Source organism: Rhinolophus ferrumequinum, chromosome 6, assembly GCF_004115265.2.
Source record: "Rhinolophus ferrumequinum isolate MPI-CBG mRhiFer1 chromosome 6, mRhiFer1_v1.p, whole genome shotgun sequence".
NCBI lineage: Eukaryota > Metazoa > Chordata > Mammalia > Chiroptera > Rhinolophidae > Rhinolophus > Rhinolophus ferrumequinum.
Window position 1 is genome coordinate 39,919,456 of NC_046289.1, and position 19,689 is coordinate 39,939,144.

A 19,689-nucleotide genomic window follows, 5' to 3' on the forward strand; every position below is an offset into this window, starting at 1 on the left:
TATGTTGTACACCTAAAACTAATAAAACGTTATATGTCAATTATATCGCAATTTTTAAAATTCCATAAAATAAAAATCATTAGAGGACACACCAATGATTCTATTAAAGTAGTTGAGATTGTCACCAGGCTACATTGGCCTCCTCAATGCAAGTAAACCAACAGGTAAAGAGGACCACTGAACTGATTGGAGTGACTAAATTGGACTATTAAGAAGAAATTAAGTTCCTATTGCGCAAAGTGGGTAAGAAGGAGAATGTTTGGAATGCAGGAGATCTTTTGGAGTACCTCTTAGAACCTCTGTATTCTGTGATACATTTTATAATTGTTTCACTTACTAAATTATAAGGATTCTGTTGCTGTGGAAAAACTCATTGCAAACACCGGGCAAGAAGTCTGGTAAGAAAACAAGGCTATATATTTCTTAAGATTAGTGGTGTTTATTTTTATGTCATATATTCTTTTGTACGTGTAAAAACAAGGATGGATACAGAGATGGGGATGCCATCTGCCTCACTCGTGTTTTAAGCTTTGAAATTGCATGAATCAGTAAAGAGTTAACTGAAATTTAAGTCTCACAAGCAAAAATATAATTTCTGGCAGACTATATATATGGTGTTAAATTCTTTGAACAATATTGTTTAAAATACTCGGCAAATTCAACAAGTTGAAATGTATGCCACAAGGCAAGAAAGTGGAGTTACATAACTGGTAAATTACTTAACATCTCTGAACCTGTTTCCTAATCAGTAAAATGGGTACACGTGCTACTTAGGTAAAATGCTTTGGAAATGGGAGCTCAGAGAATGCTCGTTTTTCTTCTAACCCGGGATTTCTCAACCTCAGCAGTACTGACATTTCAGGCCAGGTATTAATAATTAAATAATTATTTGTTGTGAGGAGCTGTCCTATGTATTGTAAAACGTTTATCAGCATACCTGGTCTGTAACTACCTACCCATAATCCTCTATCATCTGGAGAAATGCCAGAAACACCTCCACCCGGGACATGAGGTTGAAAATGCTCCAGACGTTGCCAATTGGCTCCTGGGAGGCAAAATCGCTGCAGTTGAGAACCAAGGTCCTAATCCCATGTTCATCCAAAAAGGATCTGAGGGTGCTCGCTTCGGCAGCACATATACAAAAAGGATTTGGGGGAGAAATAAAACAGCCTCGAAAGAGTAGAATGCGGCCTCATGGAGACTGGATTTGTGACTCAGAAAACTGGGGATGAGGAGCTTCAGCTGCCAGTGACTGGACGAAGTCCTAATTAATAGATTGACTTAAAGAAAGGAGCAACCAGGGGCAAATGAAGAAGGCAAGAAGCCGAGCCTTTGGTCTCTGAGAATCTGAGGTTCACACTAGTCACCACTTACAGCACTTAGCTGACTCCTAAGTAGAATTAATTACCCTGAACTAACACAGCGACGCCGTGGGAAAGGCCGTAGGGAGCAACGTCAGGTTCAGTCTCCCCGCCGCTGAGGGTGGAGTTCCCGGGACGTCTTCGCCCCGCCTCGCGCGCTGACTTATAGCCGCAGGCCACGCCCCTGTCACGCCCCCGGAAAGCGTCCCCGCCTCCGCTCTTCTGCTCCTCCGCTCGTCTGCGAGGCCGTGCGTAAGCGGGCGGGGGCGGGGTGGAGGCGTTGGCGCTGCCACGTCTTGGCGGCGGTGGCGGCGACGACGACTGTGGTGCAGGAGGTGGAGGTGGGGCTGGCCCTGGGGCAGGATCCGGATCCTGTGCTGTATACCCGGAGGGGTGAGAGTCCGCCGGGCCAGGAGGGGAGCGCCGACTGCGGGGCCTCTACGGGTGAGTGGGGCTGGGCTGGGGGTCCTGGGGACGGAGGTGGGCCTGCCTTGAGGTTAATCAAACAGGTGTTACTCCAGCCCCGCGGCGAGGTGAGTTAGGCCCTGGGTGGGTAGCGGACGTGTTCCGCTGGGGAAGCCGGGCTTATCATTGCCAGCTGGGTGCACACGGGGGCTGTAGAGCGCGGTTCCGAGCAAGTGGAGCGGACACGCGCCTGGAGCTGAGGTTATGGATGACGGCCAGTGGTCCAGCCATGCAAGGGTGTCCCTGGCAGGGCCGGAGCAGCAACGAGGGTCGAAACTAACTCTTAGCTCACCGGGCTTTAGCGTGGGGATCGAGACAGTTGCTCAGTTCTCTGCCGGCATCGTTTTTGAATGGGCACAAACGCCCCGGGCCTTTTCCCGGCTCCTTTCCGAGGCGCACCCCAGGGCGGTCGTGAGCCACTTGAGGACATGCTCCTGCTCTGAAGATCATCTGCACTAACTAGATCGGGGTTTTCACTGCGGGAAGGAGGGACATCCTTTGTCTCTTTTCCCGGGGCTTCTACCCTTTAGAAACACTGAGTACTGTGATTTCTGTTATATACCGTAAGAGAGAACGTTTATGTAAACCCAACTTAAATTTCATACAAAATTGAACAGGCGATTATGGGATTGGTTTTGTTAAGATATCCACTCATCACCAAATCCAGGACTGGATCTCAAGAAATCCTTTAGCTCAGTTCTTTTTAGGCATGATTCGCTGGCATTTTTTTAGCATAGGGGAAACAGAGATACCTGCCTGGTACAATGATGTAAAGGTTGGTGTCGCTTGCATATGGTATTTCCAAGATGGGAAAACAAGATACTAGCATTCTAGTCCGGTTTACTCATGTGTGTGTTAACCTTGGGGTCAATTCCTGAAAGCTCCACCTGCGTCAGTTTCCTCGTCCATAGACTGGGAATGCGTCGATTATAAAGATCAAATAAACGACCAGGAAATACTTTTTAAAATTTTCAAGTGAAGTGTTATTATGGCCGGGCCTATTGAAATCATCAGCGAATGGAGTGTTCCTTAGATTAAAATTTTAGTCAAATTATTATTGAAATTGTTATAAAATGTATGTAGGTGAACCCTAGTCTCAAACAGCACAAGTCTCCCTTTCGCCTATTCACCGTGTACTAAAGTAATGTGGTGAAGTCCCAGGAGCTCCTGAAATATATAAGAGTTTAGTTTGGCTTTAGATTATGTTTTTAAAATCTTTTTATCAGCTTTTAAATTTTCATTCCGAGTGTGTATTACTTGTTGCTCTCAGTTGCTTGCTTCTAGTAGCAGCTCCTCCCCATTTGTATTCTAGTGGGCTATAGAGGCTAGGAAAGTAAATTGTTAGAATTGTGTCCAGAATTGTGTCCAAAGAATAGTCAAGTGAATGAAAACCTGATGTGTTCCTAGTAAAAATTTAGTGTATGATTTTTGTGATATCACTTGTGGCGATTTGCGAATCTTTTTCTTCTGGATTTTCTGAAATGTGACCTCCAGGTAAGTCTTACACCATTCGTTATTCATTCACCAGGCATTTATTGAGCTCTGGTCAGGCATATACTGGCCTGTAAATGTATACTAATTTGGCAGTCAACCAGGAGAAGTTCTTGAGAAATACGGGTTTACTTTTTAAAATTAATCTAAAATATGTAAAATAAGACCCCAGTGATAATGATGAAATTCAGCTTCATACAACTGTGCCCTTACGTTTGCTGAAATTTCCTAGTTTTGGAGTACCTGGGGGCACCTTAAGATGCTAAAATATTTCTTTTGTAAATCAAATAAGTTTACCTATTTTGTTTTTTCTAAAATTTTTGAAAATTTGGTGTCAAATCACATCTTACTTTAGTTTGTTCGGCGTATTAATTGGACACCAGCAGAATTTTACTATATGGGGATAGAGTAAGATAAAAGAAGGTAACCTTAAGTATGGCTGTTTCTATAAAATAGCTCATAAAACATTTTGATATTTCTGATTGCCTGGTTAATGGTCTCTTAGTTCTATCCAGAATGCTTTGTTTAATGTATTTTGACTAGACTAGTTTGAAATTCTTATTTTCCAAATATAGGTTACAAGAGCTGCTTTTGACCTCTTTAACTTTTGTACACTAAAGTAGGGAATTCATTTTCACTAGTTATCTTCAGTACTAAGAGTACAGTCTGGAATCATGCAGGAATGGCTGCATAATTTGTGGTAAACCATGCAAGATGAAAATGCAGGGCTCTTTGTCAAAAAACTATTACAAATTTTAAGACAGGGCAGCAGAGAATTAAACCAAATATGGGGTCCTGTGTAACCAACTGCACAGGTCCTGTGCCCATGCAGCTGGCCCTGTTGCCCTGAATCCTAACTCTTCCTTATTGGCTGTTATATTGAGCAAGATGCTGTGCCTGCTTCCTGGTCTGCAAAATGGGGAAAATAATGATATGTCTTTCATTGTATTTTTAAGAGTTAACATATAAAGTGCTCAGTAAACGTTAGCCAGTGTCATTTATTTTTATGATCATTCATGGAGTGGGACCATCTGGTTGAAAAAATGCACAGGAAAATGTTAGTATTTACTGTTTAAAGTTCATTAGTTAAAAGTATTCATAATCCTAAGTTCTTCTCCCCTGTACCTCCCTCCTCTCTCTTGGAAGTTATTTACCCTATTTTGCATGTTTTATAGGCTACAATTTATTGTAAACTCAGACTACTTTATAGGAAAAAGGAAGCTAGTTAACTTGAAATTGTCTTAATGTTCATCTAAATTCCCTTCTGAGCTTTCTTCATGGTTGCAACTGTATGTAAATAGCATGAATATCAAAATGTTTAAATAGTGTGTTACCTTGAAGAACTTAAATTCTTAATACATTCTGGCTTCTGCATTTAATGTACACATTTTATTTTACTGATAAATATTTAACCTGTTTATTGGCATACCTGAAAAACGACGCTGTTACCCATCTTTCAGGTGAGAGTACACACAAAACCCTCAGGGGCCCAGTTATCAAGGACAAATACTAAAATGCATGCAGTAAAATTAACCTATAAAAAATCTGTTTCAAATGGACTGTAAGCTTGTTAAATTTGATATAAATGATTGTTTTAATCATCAAAATTTATTTCCTTCCTTTAGTATTCTTAGAGCCAGGTGTAGTGAGTGTTTAGAGTATAACATGATCTGAGTCCTTTTTAAGGAGGGAAAAAAGAGAAAAAAACCTCACAGTATTCTACATAATAAACTATGATTTTTAAAAATTTCTTTTTTCCTATCCAAGAATGCTAACTTTTAGTTAGCATTAACATAAACACAATAGACAACCTGTCATTCTTTTTGTAGCTCCTGTACCCAGCACAGTGCCTGACTCATTAATTTACAGGTGAAAAAAAAAAAAGAATTTATAAACATGAATTTTAAATTAATTGCTTACTCAAGGATATCTTGGTGAGCACTTACAATCTGCCATGCACCATCAGGTGCTTGTATACAGTAATCCATTCCATCCTTCCAGTAATTTCCACTTCATTTTACAAAAGAGGAAACAGATTCTCAGAGTTTACCTTAGCCATGATCACAGTTGACATTCGAACACCTAGTCTGATTCCAGAGCTCATGCTCTGTCCATGCCTATGTTTAAATCCTGGCTCCACTAATTTTGTGACCTTGGGCAAGTTACTTAACATGTGTGTTTGCATTTCCTCATCTGTTAAATGGAGATAATAATCATCCCTACCCTGTAGCAGTGTTGAGTTAGTGTGTAAGTTATTTGAACAATGCCTGGAACATAAGTGCTGAATGGTGTTAACTTCTGTTACACCACACTACCTTCCCAAAGCCTGTTACACTACAGCATTACCTATATAGTTGCATCAGGTTACATAGGCACAAATTTAATCAACCTTTAAGGAAAAGTTAAGAAGAGCTGCTTTTAAGCATACTGTAACGTATGAAATAGGGAACATCTGAAAGTTAGGTTACTGGGGAAATTGTTGTGTTATTAAATAGATTTAATTTTTCCTGTTTTATGGTAGTATATTATGGATGTATATCTTTAAATTCTTTTTTTGAAGAAGAGCTAGAGGCAGGTATCAAATAGAATAGTTTCTTTAACTGGATATAAGGATAGAAATGAAAGTTGGGGTTTGTTGTACAGTCTCCTAGTAATTGTTAGGAAGACTTTCTTCTAGGAACTCTATGCTCCACTGAAGGCTCCCTTCTGTTTTTATACTTTGGATATGCTTTCATCCCTTCTATCTTTATATTATTTAGTCTCTGTTTTATTAGACCACACCAAGTAAGAACCTTCCAATTTCTGAATGTTCAAAAGAGAGGAAAATACCGTAATTGATCATTTTTCAATAGCATGAAAAACACTGGCTATTTTTTTAAAACTTTTATCTATTTAAGTGTGTTTTTCCATCAGGACCCATCAGCTCCAAGTCAAGTAGTTGTTTCAATCTAGTTGTGGAGGGCGCAGCTCACAGTGGGCCATGTAGGGATCAAACCAGCAACCTTGTTGTTAAGAGCACCACACTCTAACCAACTGAGCTAACCGGCCATCCCAACACTGGCTATTTTTAAGCTGCTTAAATGCAGCTGAGAAACTTACATTATAGTTTTAGAAAGTATGTTGTGAAAACAAATCCTGCAGATACTCTTAGTTGTGAATTTATCACATAGCTGAGACCAAATATTACAATGAATGCAGAGAGTAATTAAGTAATTTAATCCAGTTTACCATAAGTTATTTTCAGTTCGTGGTTCATATAAAAAAACCAAGTTATATGCCCAATAAGTCTTCCTTAGTGGCAACTTAGACCAAAAATTTTATTATTGTTTTTTTAGCTCAATAATAAAAATACAATAATGTAAAAACATGTAAGAGCCCATGAAAACTCAGCTATCCACAGCATTCCCATAGGTAAAAATCTTTGAAAAGACGTGCCTAAAGTGGGCTAAATTTTAAAGTTTAAAACTTTTAAATTTAATCACTTGTTTATTTTTTGATAGTAATCATGCGTTTTCTATGTATCTCTGGTTGTGGCATTTAATGTTAAAAATTCAGCACAGCTAAATTAAAATATCTTGCATATCTGTTAAAGAATTTTTCCAATTGCATTAATTTTTATTAAGAAATTGACTTTCTTGCCATTCACAGTAACATTACTTCTATTAAATAAAGTGCCTTAACATTTAAAATTTTATTTTAGACCTTCCTGAAAAGATGAAACCTGATGAAACTCCTATGTTTGACCCAAGTCTACTCAAAGAAGTGGACTGGAGCCAGAATACAGCTACATTTTCTCCAGCCATTTCTCCAACACATCCTGGAGAAGGTTTGGTTTTGAGGCCTCTTTGTACTGCTGACTTAAATAGAGGTATGGACTTACTTAGTATACAAATTCTGGTTAGAACTGTAGTATTTTATTTTTTCCACCAAAATGATGATGGCGATAATTTTAAAAAATAATACTGACTTTGGACTATTTTTTGTATTTAATTTTAAAAGTGACTGAGACCCTCAATTTCAGTGTTTATGTGTCATGGTTAAGACCAGATATTACTGTGAAATATTTCAAATGACTTAAGTACAGTACTGCTCCTTCCTATAAGAAGCCAAAAGACGTCTCATAAAGTGAAATTACAGTGTATAATGATGACACATAAGAATCTTCTCTAAGAAGCTGGACGGGGAATGAGGGTGGACATAATTGGCCTTGAATAAGATGCAAAAAGGTTTTGTCTACCTGTTGAATTTTTTTTTATATATAAATTCTCCAAAATGATTTCCTTAAATTTTGGTAATCAAAAATCAACTTTTTACAGTTTTCTTTTTGTTACAAAATCTGAAGAAAATAATTTTGGTCAAATTAATCATTGAGTTTGTAGAAATTAAGATTCTCAAAGTTCTAAAATGTTGCTGTTCACATTATGATAACATTAATGAAATTAATCAGGAATCTTTAAAAATTGTAGTCTCAACAATTTTTTAATTTTGTTTAGTATCATATTTGGTCATTGAGAATCTTGCATTTTTAAGTAAAATCAAAGCACATACTTGGGAAAATTAGGCATCCCTTGCATTGAGTTTAATGCAAATTACGCTGAAAAATGGACATGCTCGTTCTATAAACATTAGGGTTAGCACTATTCCAAAAATATTATGTAGGCAAAAAAATTAGTAAAACCTATTATTTGTTTTCTGTAGTAATTATAGAAAGAATAATGGGTTTCAGTATGACCTTTCCAAATAATAATTTAAGAATGATTCATTGTACTTTTGAAAAAAATAATCGCCCATAATCGTACCTGCTTATGTTATACATTGCTTCATTTGATTGATACAGCTTTCATTTGCTCTTCTCATGACTTGAAATCTGTTTTTGCAAAACTAGGTTTTTTTAAGGTACTAGGTCAGCTGACAGAGACTGGAGTTGTCAACCCTGAACAATTTATGAGTAAGTACTACGGCCTCTTTTCTGCATGAAAAGAAATAAAGGGGAACCAAGATTTTATTTTTGTTTAGAGCTATGTTCAATGTATACTATTTATGTTTTTGTTCAAATAGCTGGAAATTACTCAAATGACAAATTAGCTATTTTTTGTCTCTAAAGTTTTTCTTCAATTATAGTTGACATTCAATATTGTATTAGTTTTAGGTGTACTGCATAGTGGTTAGACATTTATGTAACTTACAAAGTGATCTCTAGGTAAGTGTTGTACCCACCTGACACCATGTATAGTTATTACAGTATTTATCGACTATATTCCTTAAACTGTTCTTTACATCTCGGTGACTATTTTGTAACTGCCAATTTGTACTTCTTAATCCCTTCAGCTTTTTCACCCAGCCCCCCAATTCCCCTCCCAGCTGACAACCATCAGTTTGTTCTGTGTATTTATGAGTTCGTCTCTATTTTGCTTGTTCATTTACTTTTTTAGATTATACATACAAGTGATATCATATGGTATTTGTCTTTCTCTGTCTGATTTATTTCACTTAGCATAATACCCTCTGGGTCTATCCATGTTGTAACAAATGGTAAAATTTCATTTTTTATGGCCAAGTTACATTCCATTGTATATATGTACCACATCTTCTTTATCCACACATCTTTTGATGGACTCTTGGGTCTTGTTTTCTTATCCATTTAGCCACCCTATCTTTTGATTGGAACATTTAATCTATTTACATTTAAAATAATTATTAATAGGTATGTAGTTACTACCATTTCATTATTCGTATTTCTTAGTTTTCCTTCTTAAAGAAATTCCTTTAATATTTCTTGTAATACTGGTTTGGTGGTTATTAACTCCTTCAACTTTTTCTTGTCTGGGAAGTTCTTTATCTCTTCTTTGAGATAAAGTTTCTTTTGAGAAATCAGCTCAGTTTTATGGGGGCTCCCTTGTAGGTAACTAACTGCTTTTCTCTTGATACTTTTAAGATTCTCTCCTTATATTTAACTTTTGGCATTTTAATTATGATGTCTTGGTGTTGGCCTCTCTGGGTTCATCTTGTTTGTGACTCTGCACTTCCTGGGCTTGTACGTCTATTTGCTCCACCAAGATAGGGAAATTTTCTGTCATTATTTTTTCCAAGTAGATTTCTTCAAATAGACCTTCAGACTGAGTGGCTGTGACCACAGCACACATTCTATTGTACAGGGGCTGACCCCACAGAGGGGGTTCGCTTTAGTGGGGCTCTGGTACCTGCCAAGTCCACCCTTTGGGTGTGTCATTTGTGGTGCTAATTGAGTGGTGCTGTGGTGTTGCCTGAAGCCAACCCCCAGGTATGTTGGTTCTGGGGCCTCTTAGTGCAGGCTAGATCAGTAGCGGCCTATGCTGCTGGGCTTGGAGAACCTCCGAGTGGTTATGCTGTGAACTGAGGCTGGTTAACACTAGTGTTAGGCTTCGGGCTGCTTAGCAAGAGGTACAGGCCAGCTGTTGCTTATTTGGGGACCTCTGAGAGATTTTTTAAAAAGTCGGCAGTGTGGACACAGGCCAGCTGCCTGTGTGGATTAGCCTCTGAAAGAGGTTCGGGCCAGGTGGGTCAGTTGGATGAAGTGGCGTTTCGGAGAATCACCAGGGTGGGACAAGAGCAGTGTTAGCCAGGTGGATGAAAACTAAGATTTGGTGCCTTCCTGTGCCTGCCAGCAGTGTGGGAAGAGAGCTCAACAAAGGAACAATGGTGCCTGCTGGCACTTTAGTCTCAGAGACTAAAGCCCTGTGCCTGAAGCCAGACAATTCAGTTCCTCCTTACAGGTTCCTGGCACTTTTGAAGCTGCAGTCCCTTCTCTGGAACTTAAGCAAGAATTTGTGAGTGAGTCTGCACTCAGCCTTGTGTGGGGCTGGAGCCCCTTGCTCCTTAAGGGGAACCTCTGTAGCCAACATACTCCTCCCAATTCTTAACTGCCACACTTGGATGTGGGACCAGCCTATTTTGCATCCCCACTCCTACCAGTCTTGATGTGGCTTCTTTATATCCTTAGTTATAGGACTTCTGTTCAGCTAGTCATCAGGTGGTGGTTCTGTAATTTAGTTGTAATTTTGATGTGGTCATGGGAAGAGGTGAGCACAGCATTTACCTACTCTGCCATCTTGACTGGAAGTCCAAATTGACTATTTTCTTATTTAAATATTTAACATGGCTAAACTGTTCTAGAATCCAAATGTAGTAATTACCATGTTTTGTAAAATACTTTTAGATAATTACTGTAACCTAGAACCTAGGTGGCAGCTCTAGAGATTGTGTTTTATTATAACTATTTCCTTATGTGGTTAGGTTATTCACAGAAATGTAATCACCAAATCAAAGATGTAAGAGAATATGTTGTATATATTTTGTTTATATTGAATTTCAAGATTAGCAGGTTATTTTACAGTGCAACCCCCCGTCCCCTTAATATATTTGAGAGAATGGATGTCAAGAGAAGTCAAATGACTCACCCAAGATCACAAGTAGTTAATTATTGGTAAGGAAAGAACCAGAACCGTCCTGACTCCATGCAGTGCTCTAACAGTCATTTCCTATTTTCTATAATTTCTTCATTTCCTTCAATGGGTAATTTTGTTTTGTTTTGTACTCTGTCTCACCCTCCTGAGTTGAAGATCATCATTTCCTGATTCTCATTGTTTTTCTACATTGAATTTATTTCTTCCTACTCCAGACCCCTATCTAGAATGAAACTGTTAGGCTGTTTTTATTCCTGAATGCCTCTTTACATGCATTATCAGATTAGATGAGAAACCATGTTATTTTAGCAATAAGTACTAAAAATCAAACTTGAAAGTACTTATTCTGTCTTTGCTCCTATTTGCTCTGTGATGTAGGGAAAATTACTTGGAAATAGAGACCAATTTATCACCTACTGTATTTCCCCAAAAATAAGACCTAGCTGGACCATCAGCTCTAATGTATTTTTGGAGCAAAAATTAATAAAAGACCTGGTCTTATTTTAATGTAAGACTGGGTATAATTAATATAATATAACATAATTAATATGATATGATATAATACCGGGTCTTAAATTAATTTTTGCTCCAGAAGACGTATTAGAGCTGATGGTCCAGCTAGGTCTTATTTTCGCGGAAACAATTTGTTTTCAAAGGAAACAAAACAATTCTAAATTCTAAGAAAGTCATGTAATCATGAAACACTTGAGATCACAAGGGGAAAACTGGAAACTACTTTCGTCAAATTATTTTGAAACCAAAGACTAAAAATTAGAGAATGGAGCCATGTTAACATTCTCTTGTTAAAATTTGCAAAGTTTTGCTCCATTCAATTATCTGTTGAGTATAAAGGTTGAAAAAATCTGTTTAAAGTAACTAAGTAATGATACATTAGTCACAGATTGGCAACATCTATAATTTATTAGGTTGGTACAAAATTGCGGTTTTTGCAGTTTTTAACCTGTTAAACTGCAATTACTTTTTGCACCAACCTAATGTTTGTATTATAAGTGCTGTTCATCTAAAATAGCTGTATTAATCTTTGCTAGCATATTTTTTAAATGTATGGACTATATTTCAATTTATTGATTGTTGATATTTCAACTACTTGGTCCTTTTTAAAATAAATTTTTTTAGACACAAATTATATGAGTAAGATACTATGGTGAAATAGCTTTAAGGATTCAATAATGAAGTCAGCTAATCCTAGTATTTTAATAGCATTCAATAATGTTTAATGTCTAACACTGTTTTTCAATTTCCACAGAATCTTTTGAGCACATGAAGAAATCTGGGGATTATTATGTTACAGTTGTGGAAGATGTAACTTTAGGACAGATTGTTGCTACAGCAACTCTGATAATAGAACATAAATTCATCCATTCCTGTGCTAAGGTACGTGTTCACATTAATGCTTATGAGCTATAATGGACAGGAGTTTTCTAGCAAAACCTACATTGAGTTTCCATTAGTCCAGAGGTGTCCAAACTTTTTTCAATGTTTTTCACCAAGGGCCATATTCGGTAAAATACACAAACAGCCGGGCCACTCACTCGAGGTGAAGTACGTATTGCCTCACCTGGTTTATTTAAGTAAACTAAATATATTTTTGGAATTTGCTGTGAGCCAATAAAAAATGGATCGTGGGCCGCAGTTTGGACACCCCTGCATTAGACAAATCTGTTTTCTCATTGCTTTTCATTATAAACAAGAGCTATGTTGCCCTGAGTTATGAGGAAGAAACTGTATTAACAGTATGAAATGTTTGCTAAAAATTGTTCTGTAAGGTATTAGATTTGGTATAGCTATAGAGAAACCAAGTTAGCATCAAGAAATTCGGGAGTAATGTTTAGAATCCTTAATGCTGTTTTTTTGAAAAACAGTACTTTTGATATACTACACTAACACAAATTCCCATCAAGTTTCCAAGTAGTAAAGGGTTCAGAATACTATATTCTTTCCTAATGCCCACAGAGCCTCTTCCTCCTCCATGACACACATGAAATCGTAAAGAAAGCCTAGGTAATCTAATAAGATAGGAACATCTGGAATGTTTTCTATGAGTTATGAATTTTGGTGGGGTTTCTGTGCTAGAAATTGTATCTGGATGTCTAAAATAAGTTGCTGTTAGGCAAGGAGTAGGATGGTGCATACAGAACATTCATGACAAGATTACATTTTGGGGATGGGGACTCTGAGGTTTGCTTTAGAACAATGGGGTGGGGAGGTTCCGGATATAGACACAAGAAGATTAGGCCACAGGTTGATTTCATTATATTATTTCCTATATATTAAGATGTAAAAATGTTTGCATTTTAGTTATTGTTAAGTTCAAGTTTACCAGACATTTATTTTTGTCAATGAATTTTTACCAATCGTCACTTGTTGATTTAGCTAAAAACAAAACTACTTGCTTAGTCCTTTAAATATTGTAAATATTTTCAGAGAGGAAGAGTAGAAGATGTTGTTGTTAGTGATGAATGCCGAGGAAAGCAGCTTGGCAAATTGTAAGTACGCAGAAACAAGGTAACCCTGGATAAATTAGATGCTCTTTGTCTTTCCATTTACAGCTTTTTGCCAAGATACCTATTAAACATGACTTCCTGTTTGAAGTACTTTTTAGGCATCATTAATTATGAACCCATTCTCACTCTGTAGCTTAGACTGACTTTAATGGAGAAATAAAGCATTTTTATATTAATTTTACCATAGTTTGGAAATTGTAAGTGTACTATTTTACAGGCAGTAATATCTTTAAGTTACTAACTTCTAGTAGTATTCTCATACTGGTAGAAAACAAAGTTTTGGCCGAGTCAAGTGATTCCCAATTTGTCATATTTAAAAACAGAAGGAAATGTTCTCAGTCTCTTAAGTTTTAGAAACATACACAGATGGTGCTAAAAAAAATGTATACACATATTAAGAAAGGAAAAAACTGTATTAAAATTGTAATATTCAATATAGTATACTGATAACAATAGATGAACACAAGTCATGTGTATACATGTTTTTGAAACCCGTATACTAAAACAGCCTTCGCTGTTTAATCCTCTATACATTTACTGAAATCTTTTAAAACACATGTAAATAAATTTCATAGGTTTATTGCCTATTTTATAAGATAGAACTTGCTTTTTAACATTATCTCTACTGAGTTTTAAGAAATTCACTTAATAAATATTAAGCACCTGCTATGTGCCAGATATTATTCAAAGTATTTGGGATACATCAGTGAACAAAACAGACCAATTTCTAGTATTCTAGTTCACTTCACTTAGTCACAACTTTTATAATTTTATAACTTCAATCAAGATGTTCTGTCTCCAAATTGATATGATTTTTAAGTCTATGCAAACATGAGAAAACACTTCAGGTAAATTGTTGTAGATCTTTTGTAGTTTTTTTTTTTTTTTTTTTACCTCTAAGACAGAATAACATTCTTATACTGGATTTGGATTCTTTAAGGATTTGTAAAGATGTATACTTTTCTGCTTGTTTCTCCTTCATATTAATTAGACCAATCCAGAGTTAATCTGATAGATACCATCACAAATACTAAAGTTGCTTTAAAAACGATAAAGAACAAAGCTATTATTTACCCATTTTATGTGGGAATGTTGACTATTCCTAAGTAGTTTGAATACATTTAGAAAAAAAATAAAAAAATAATCTAGGCCATATTTTTTAAAAGGTTGACAGTCTTTAATGTTAATAGTAATCTTAAAACTTATTTTTAAAGAGGCTTTGGGTGTTTAGTATTTGTCCTATTTATTAACAGGCTGGAGATTATCAATTAAAGTATATTTGAAACAAACTAAAATGTTTTGGGTGATTTAAATGATTATCCACTTACAATTTGAGAAGCCATGACCTAAACCTATTTCTAATATAAACTTGAAATTTTATGTCATGTAATATTCATTCATATTAAGTTACTAAACTCCATTTTTATTAACAAATGCTCTGTGCCTTTCCCCTCCCTTTTTTAAAATTTCAGGTTATTATCAACCCTTACTTTGCTAAGCAAGAAACTGAACTGTTATAAGATTACCCTTGAATGTCTACCACAAAATGTTGGTTTCTATAAAAAGTTTGGATATACAGTATCTGAAGAAAACTACATGTGTCGGAGGTTTTTAAAGTAAAAATCTTTTAAGACATTTGTCAAAGGAGCTATTGAAGAAGACTATATATACTCTTCCTAGAGTTAAAATATTTTGCTGCAACCCAGTGACCTCTATAAAATACTGGATTGAAAAAACATTGTAATACAACAAATATTAATGACATTAGATTACTTTGGGCTAGTGGGACATGCTGAGAGTTTGGATTACAAATGAATATTATAAAGAGGATGATTTTTAACCAAAGGACTATATTTTTAACTTGAATCTTTTCTTGCATTGTATTTTTCTAAAGTTGAGCTTCATTTCTTGGTAGTCCAAGTATAGGTAGTAAGGAGCTATGTATTTGCTGTCTGTACTGCTCATTTTTTAAAAAGCATACAACAAATAAGGCTGGTTCTTACCACATTCATAAAATTATATTTGTTTCAAAGCAACATCTAAATACCAATTAGGAGTGTCATTTACCATGTATTAGTGAAACTGGATAAGTTATATATAACTAAATGTAGTCCAGTCCAACATTTGTTGATCCTAATACTGTATTGGCAAATAACCTGGTCAGCCTTTTAAAGTAGAAATAAAAATTAACTTGTAAAATGTGATGCAATTCAAAGTAAAACAATTTAAATGTACGTACATCTAAAAGTTATATAATTCTAATATAAAGTACCACCTGTCTTATGTGAAATATAATACTCATTTGTTTAAAATACCTAAGAGCAAATACAAGGTACTTTTTAACAATGATTTCTGATTTTTTTTCATGGGTGTCTGAAGCCTCTATTCTGAGGAACATTTTTATGAAAAAGATTACAAAATTGAGTTGAATATTTAAAAACGTATCATACTGTATTTGTTACATTCTTTAAAGGTTGATAGAAGCCTTTCTATTTAATGTGATTATAATGGTATTCTGGTTACTACCCTGTTTTGACTTTATTTATTTTAATTATTTTTTTAAGTTGAAGTAGAAATTAGATACTTTATTAATGGTTCTAATCTTTTGCATTCCATGTGACATTAAACCTGTCCTATGATGAATAGTCTTTTGTTAGAATCCTAATGTTGTCTGTGCTTTCCTTGAGTCTTCTATTGAACTCTACTAGGTCAAGTCATGGTTCATAAAATTAGTTTTGTGTACTCTTTGTAAAATGAACTTGGAAAGTAAAGACCACTTATTTCTCATCTCTTTGACTCATACCTTCCTCAACTGGATTCTGATTTCCCTCCATGTAGTTAAGTTAGTTGGGTTTCTAAAACCATAGAAACCTGTCACCAATCAAGGGTGTATACTTATCTACTGATGACCTACGCAGGTGAATTGATCGGTCGCTAGTGAAAACAACAAAGCTAGTTTTGTCTTTACTGGAGTCCTATAACCTTGTTATGACAGTAGCTTTATTGAGTACATGCCGGTAATTAAACACCTATGTTAAAAAATAAGCCTAATGAAAGGCAAAATTAAATGCTTTATTACATTTCATACCACTGAACAATTTGAAATAAAACTACCTACAAGGTTGGTATTTATATAAATTTCTTTAAATAGTGTTCTTAGGTCTTATCTTAAATCTCCCCTCACAGAAATAATTACAGGTAAGACCATATATTTTGTGTATTTGTATTTCATTGATTCTAAGATGGGCATTTTATGATCAAGGGCTTGTCATAGTTTATTCAGCAATATTTTGCCTTTTAGTGGTATCTAAAATAATAGTGATGGCATCTTAGACTTGAAGAATAGTATGTAGGTAGGCTAACAGGAAGAGGGTACAGTAAAAGCAAGAAGTATTTTTTTTTAATGGGCTGGAAATGTCTATGGATTACTTACCCTTTCCTTCAGGCATGAATTCCCTCACTTCCAACTCTAAACTTGATCTATTAATCCTTAAAAACATACTTGAGCTGAAATTTGGGCCTTGCATGGATAACTGACTGTATTTTTTTCTGTGTGTGACCAGTGTTTTGGAAGATGTTCTTAAGTGCTTATCAATATCCAATGTTCACTTATCTGTCTTAATCTGTGGGAGTAAAACTAGGTTACTTCTACCTAGAAGCCAACAATCTAAAGTTCTGAGGCATAAGCAGTATAAATGAGCTTTTCAATCCTTTTGAGGTATAATGGCACAACAGTTTTAATACAACCACCAATCTTCACAAAATAATTTTAATACTTTGTGTCTGGGCTAGCAGCATCTTGCACTGTGACATTCCTATACATACATATGCATTTTATCCAAGTACAAATGTTAAAAGCAGAGTAACTTAAGCAATTGCCTATACAAAGGTAAGTAGACACTGTAGGTTATTTTTCTTGAATTATTTTTGCTGCATAGTAAATTGCAATTACATGTCAGTATAATGTTACTGATCTACAGAATACACTTTGAACTGTGAGGTATGGCAACTCCCTATAAGAGAGAGCTAACATGTAAACCTGAATATTTCGAGTGATTTTTGTTTTAGCTGCCATGGATGGGTAAGACAAAAAAAATCCAGCATTCAAAGACCCTAGAAACATATTTTTCTAACCAATAAAAAAAATAAAATCTTTTAGTAATTCTCAGCTATTTCCTAACATTTCCTTTTTGGGGCATTGTTGAATGGACATAGATAAAGTAAATACTGAAGAGAAGCTTAGTTTGTTATGGAATCATGGATTAAGCCAGTTATTTAAAAAAAAACAAAAAACAAAAAAAACCCGCCAGGTAACTGCTCATTTACTTTACATCAAGTTGAGATCCTCGTGTGTGTGTGTGTGTGTGTGTGTAAGTGTGTAAGTGTGTGTGTATGCACATCTCAACTTTATAATTCAAGATTGCAGTTAAATACTTCTAATTCACTTGAATTACCATGGTAATAAGACAATTAGAAACCTTGTATTTTCTTAAAAAGGACATGCTTAACATTTTCTGACATTACTTCTAAAATCAGATGAAGCACAAAATCCCCCCAAAATATATACTCTGCTCTACACGTTAAGTGGTTGAGAGTTTGTAGCAAAAGTTATCGCTGTTTCACATTTCCACCATAGAGTAGATACAAATAAAAATAACTGCTGTTTAAACATCTAACAGATAAAAAATAACAACAACATGAATCAACTGAAATTAGGAGCTAAGAATACTGCCATTCCAGTTTGAATATTTTCAGTATTTAAGTTTCATACTTTAAAAATGGACAGTAAAGCAGTTGTCCTGTTTCGATGCCATTTCACTTTAAGTTCTGTGCCCAGATTACATATTTGATTTTTAAAATTGGGTGCTATGTCACTATTATACATTATTCAAATATTCTAGAAAATAAATCATGATTGGTTGAAAGGAAATACAGAAATGGAACCAAACAGAAGGAAGAATAGGAAGAGCTACCAGAAGAACTAGTGGAACACTGGGTGGAAGAATGGATCCAAGATAAAACAAATGTGCAGTGTTCTTATGTGAAATAAAGAACATGTTTTGTCCATGTTACTATTGTACTTAAGAAGATGACAGTCCCTTTTCCTAGTGTTTTGTGAGAGACAGTCTTTACAGTGCTGGGCAGGCACTTTAGTGACAACATACAAATTATAGTGGTTAGAAAAAGGGGAGAATTACCAGCTATAAATTAATAAATAACAATCTGTATTTCTGGCCAGACTACTAGAGAGAATGTGTATATTTAAGAAACTAATTTTAAAAATCTTAATAACTGCCTCATTTTAAAACCTAAATATACTATTATGAAGATTCTTTGAAGCAGTTTTTGCTGAAAGAAGTATCATCGATTATTAGATTACAAGTGAAATCTTTGCTGACTTATCCAATAGTGATCTATATACAGGAAAGCTGTGTTATCTGGCACTTTACCAGCTGGAATTTCTGAACACTCAATGCAAATCTTGGTTCTATTTGACAACCACAACAAATGACCTAATCACAACAGAGTACAAGACCACAATGGGATTAACAATATGCTGTTTTCATGGTGGTAAAATAGAGAAAGGCAAGGGAAATCAGAAGAGGAATACCACCTGGGTCAACAGGAATTAACAATTAACAAAGCAATTTTAATTCATTTCTACTCTCCTGCTATGCTGGATAAAACGAGCTTTTACTGTATTATTACATTTTAGGAAGGAAAGCCAAGCAAGTAACTTGATGTAATAGGTAGTTACCTTGCATAGTACCTCTTGGTACCAAGGGAACGTATGGAAATCATTCCCACCGGTAAAGCACCTCAAGAGAGGACTGAGAAAAGTGAGATAGAAAGGAATTTTGTTTGTGTGAACCTAAATCATCAACTATAAAAAGTTAAAAACACTCCTCACTTCCCTCACATCATACTTAAAATAGCAAAAATGTTTCTCTAGAACAATTTTTATGTATGTATATATAAATAGGGAGAAATAAGGATCCATAAAATGACTTTGCTAATGCAAATTATGGGGGAAATTTGGATTAACTCAATGTATAAGAACTGATTAAAACACTAGAGTAAACTAAAGTCTCCCACAAATCACTTTCCCCAATAAATTCATCTTCAAAGAAAAGCTGCTGTCTGAGCCACAACCACCTCACAGAATCATTAAGACAACATAAAATTAAGGAGTAAATATTTCCAAATAATTTACTGAGGTTTTTTCAAGCCTCAGGCTTTCAGTTTAAACTAATTTATAGTTTTTAAAAAATTACAGAAAAGTGTTAAAAACTTTTCATTGTTCTACATACTAATTTAGAGGTCATAAGGATTTAGTTTTATTATTTTTAACGATGCAAGGCACTTCTTTTTAGGGCTTCATTTAGGAAAAAAATAGTGCTACAC

The 19,689-nt window shown here is 35.4% G+C and overlaps 2 protein-coding genes across 3 annotated transcripts in view; one reads left to right on the top strand and one right to left on the bottom strand.

The window, feature by feature from the left end:
* STYX (serine/threonine/tyrosine interacting protein) overlaps nt 1-19,689 on the bottom strand; it is a 66,165-nt gene that overhangs the window by 23,421 nt on the left and 23,055 nt on the right. The window lies entirely within an intron of this gene.
* On the top strand, nt 1,629-15,929 carry GNPNAT1 (glucosamine-phosphate N-acetyltransferase 1). The gene is made up of 6 exons (XM_033108060.1): nt 1,629-1,805; nt 7,018-7,185; nt 8,203-8,265; nt 12,027-12,154; nt 13,205-13,266; nt 14,757-15,929. The coding sequence occupies exons 2-6, from the start codon at nt 7,032-7,034 to the stop codon at nt 14,902-14,904; spliced, it is 555 nt and encodes a 184-aa protein (XP_032963951.1). The 5' UTR covers nt 1,629-1,805; nt 7,018-7,031; the 3' UTR covers nt 14,905-15,929.

Coding starts and splice junctions, on each gene's coding strand:
- GNPNAT1 (XM_033108060.1), top strand. CDS start 7,032: ATGAAACCTGATGAAACTCCTATGTTTGACCCAAGTCTACTCAAAGAA. Junction 12,155..13,204: donor TCATCCATTCCTGTGCTAAG/GTACGTGTTCAC, acceptor AAATATTTTCAG/AGAGGAAGAGTAGAAGATGT. Junction 13,267..14,756: donor GGAAAGCAGCTTGGCAAATT/GTAAGTACGCAG, acceptor TTAAAATTTCAG/GTTATTATCAACCCTTACTT.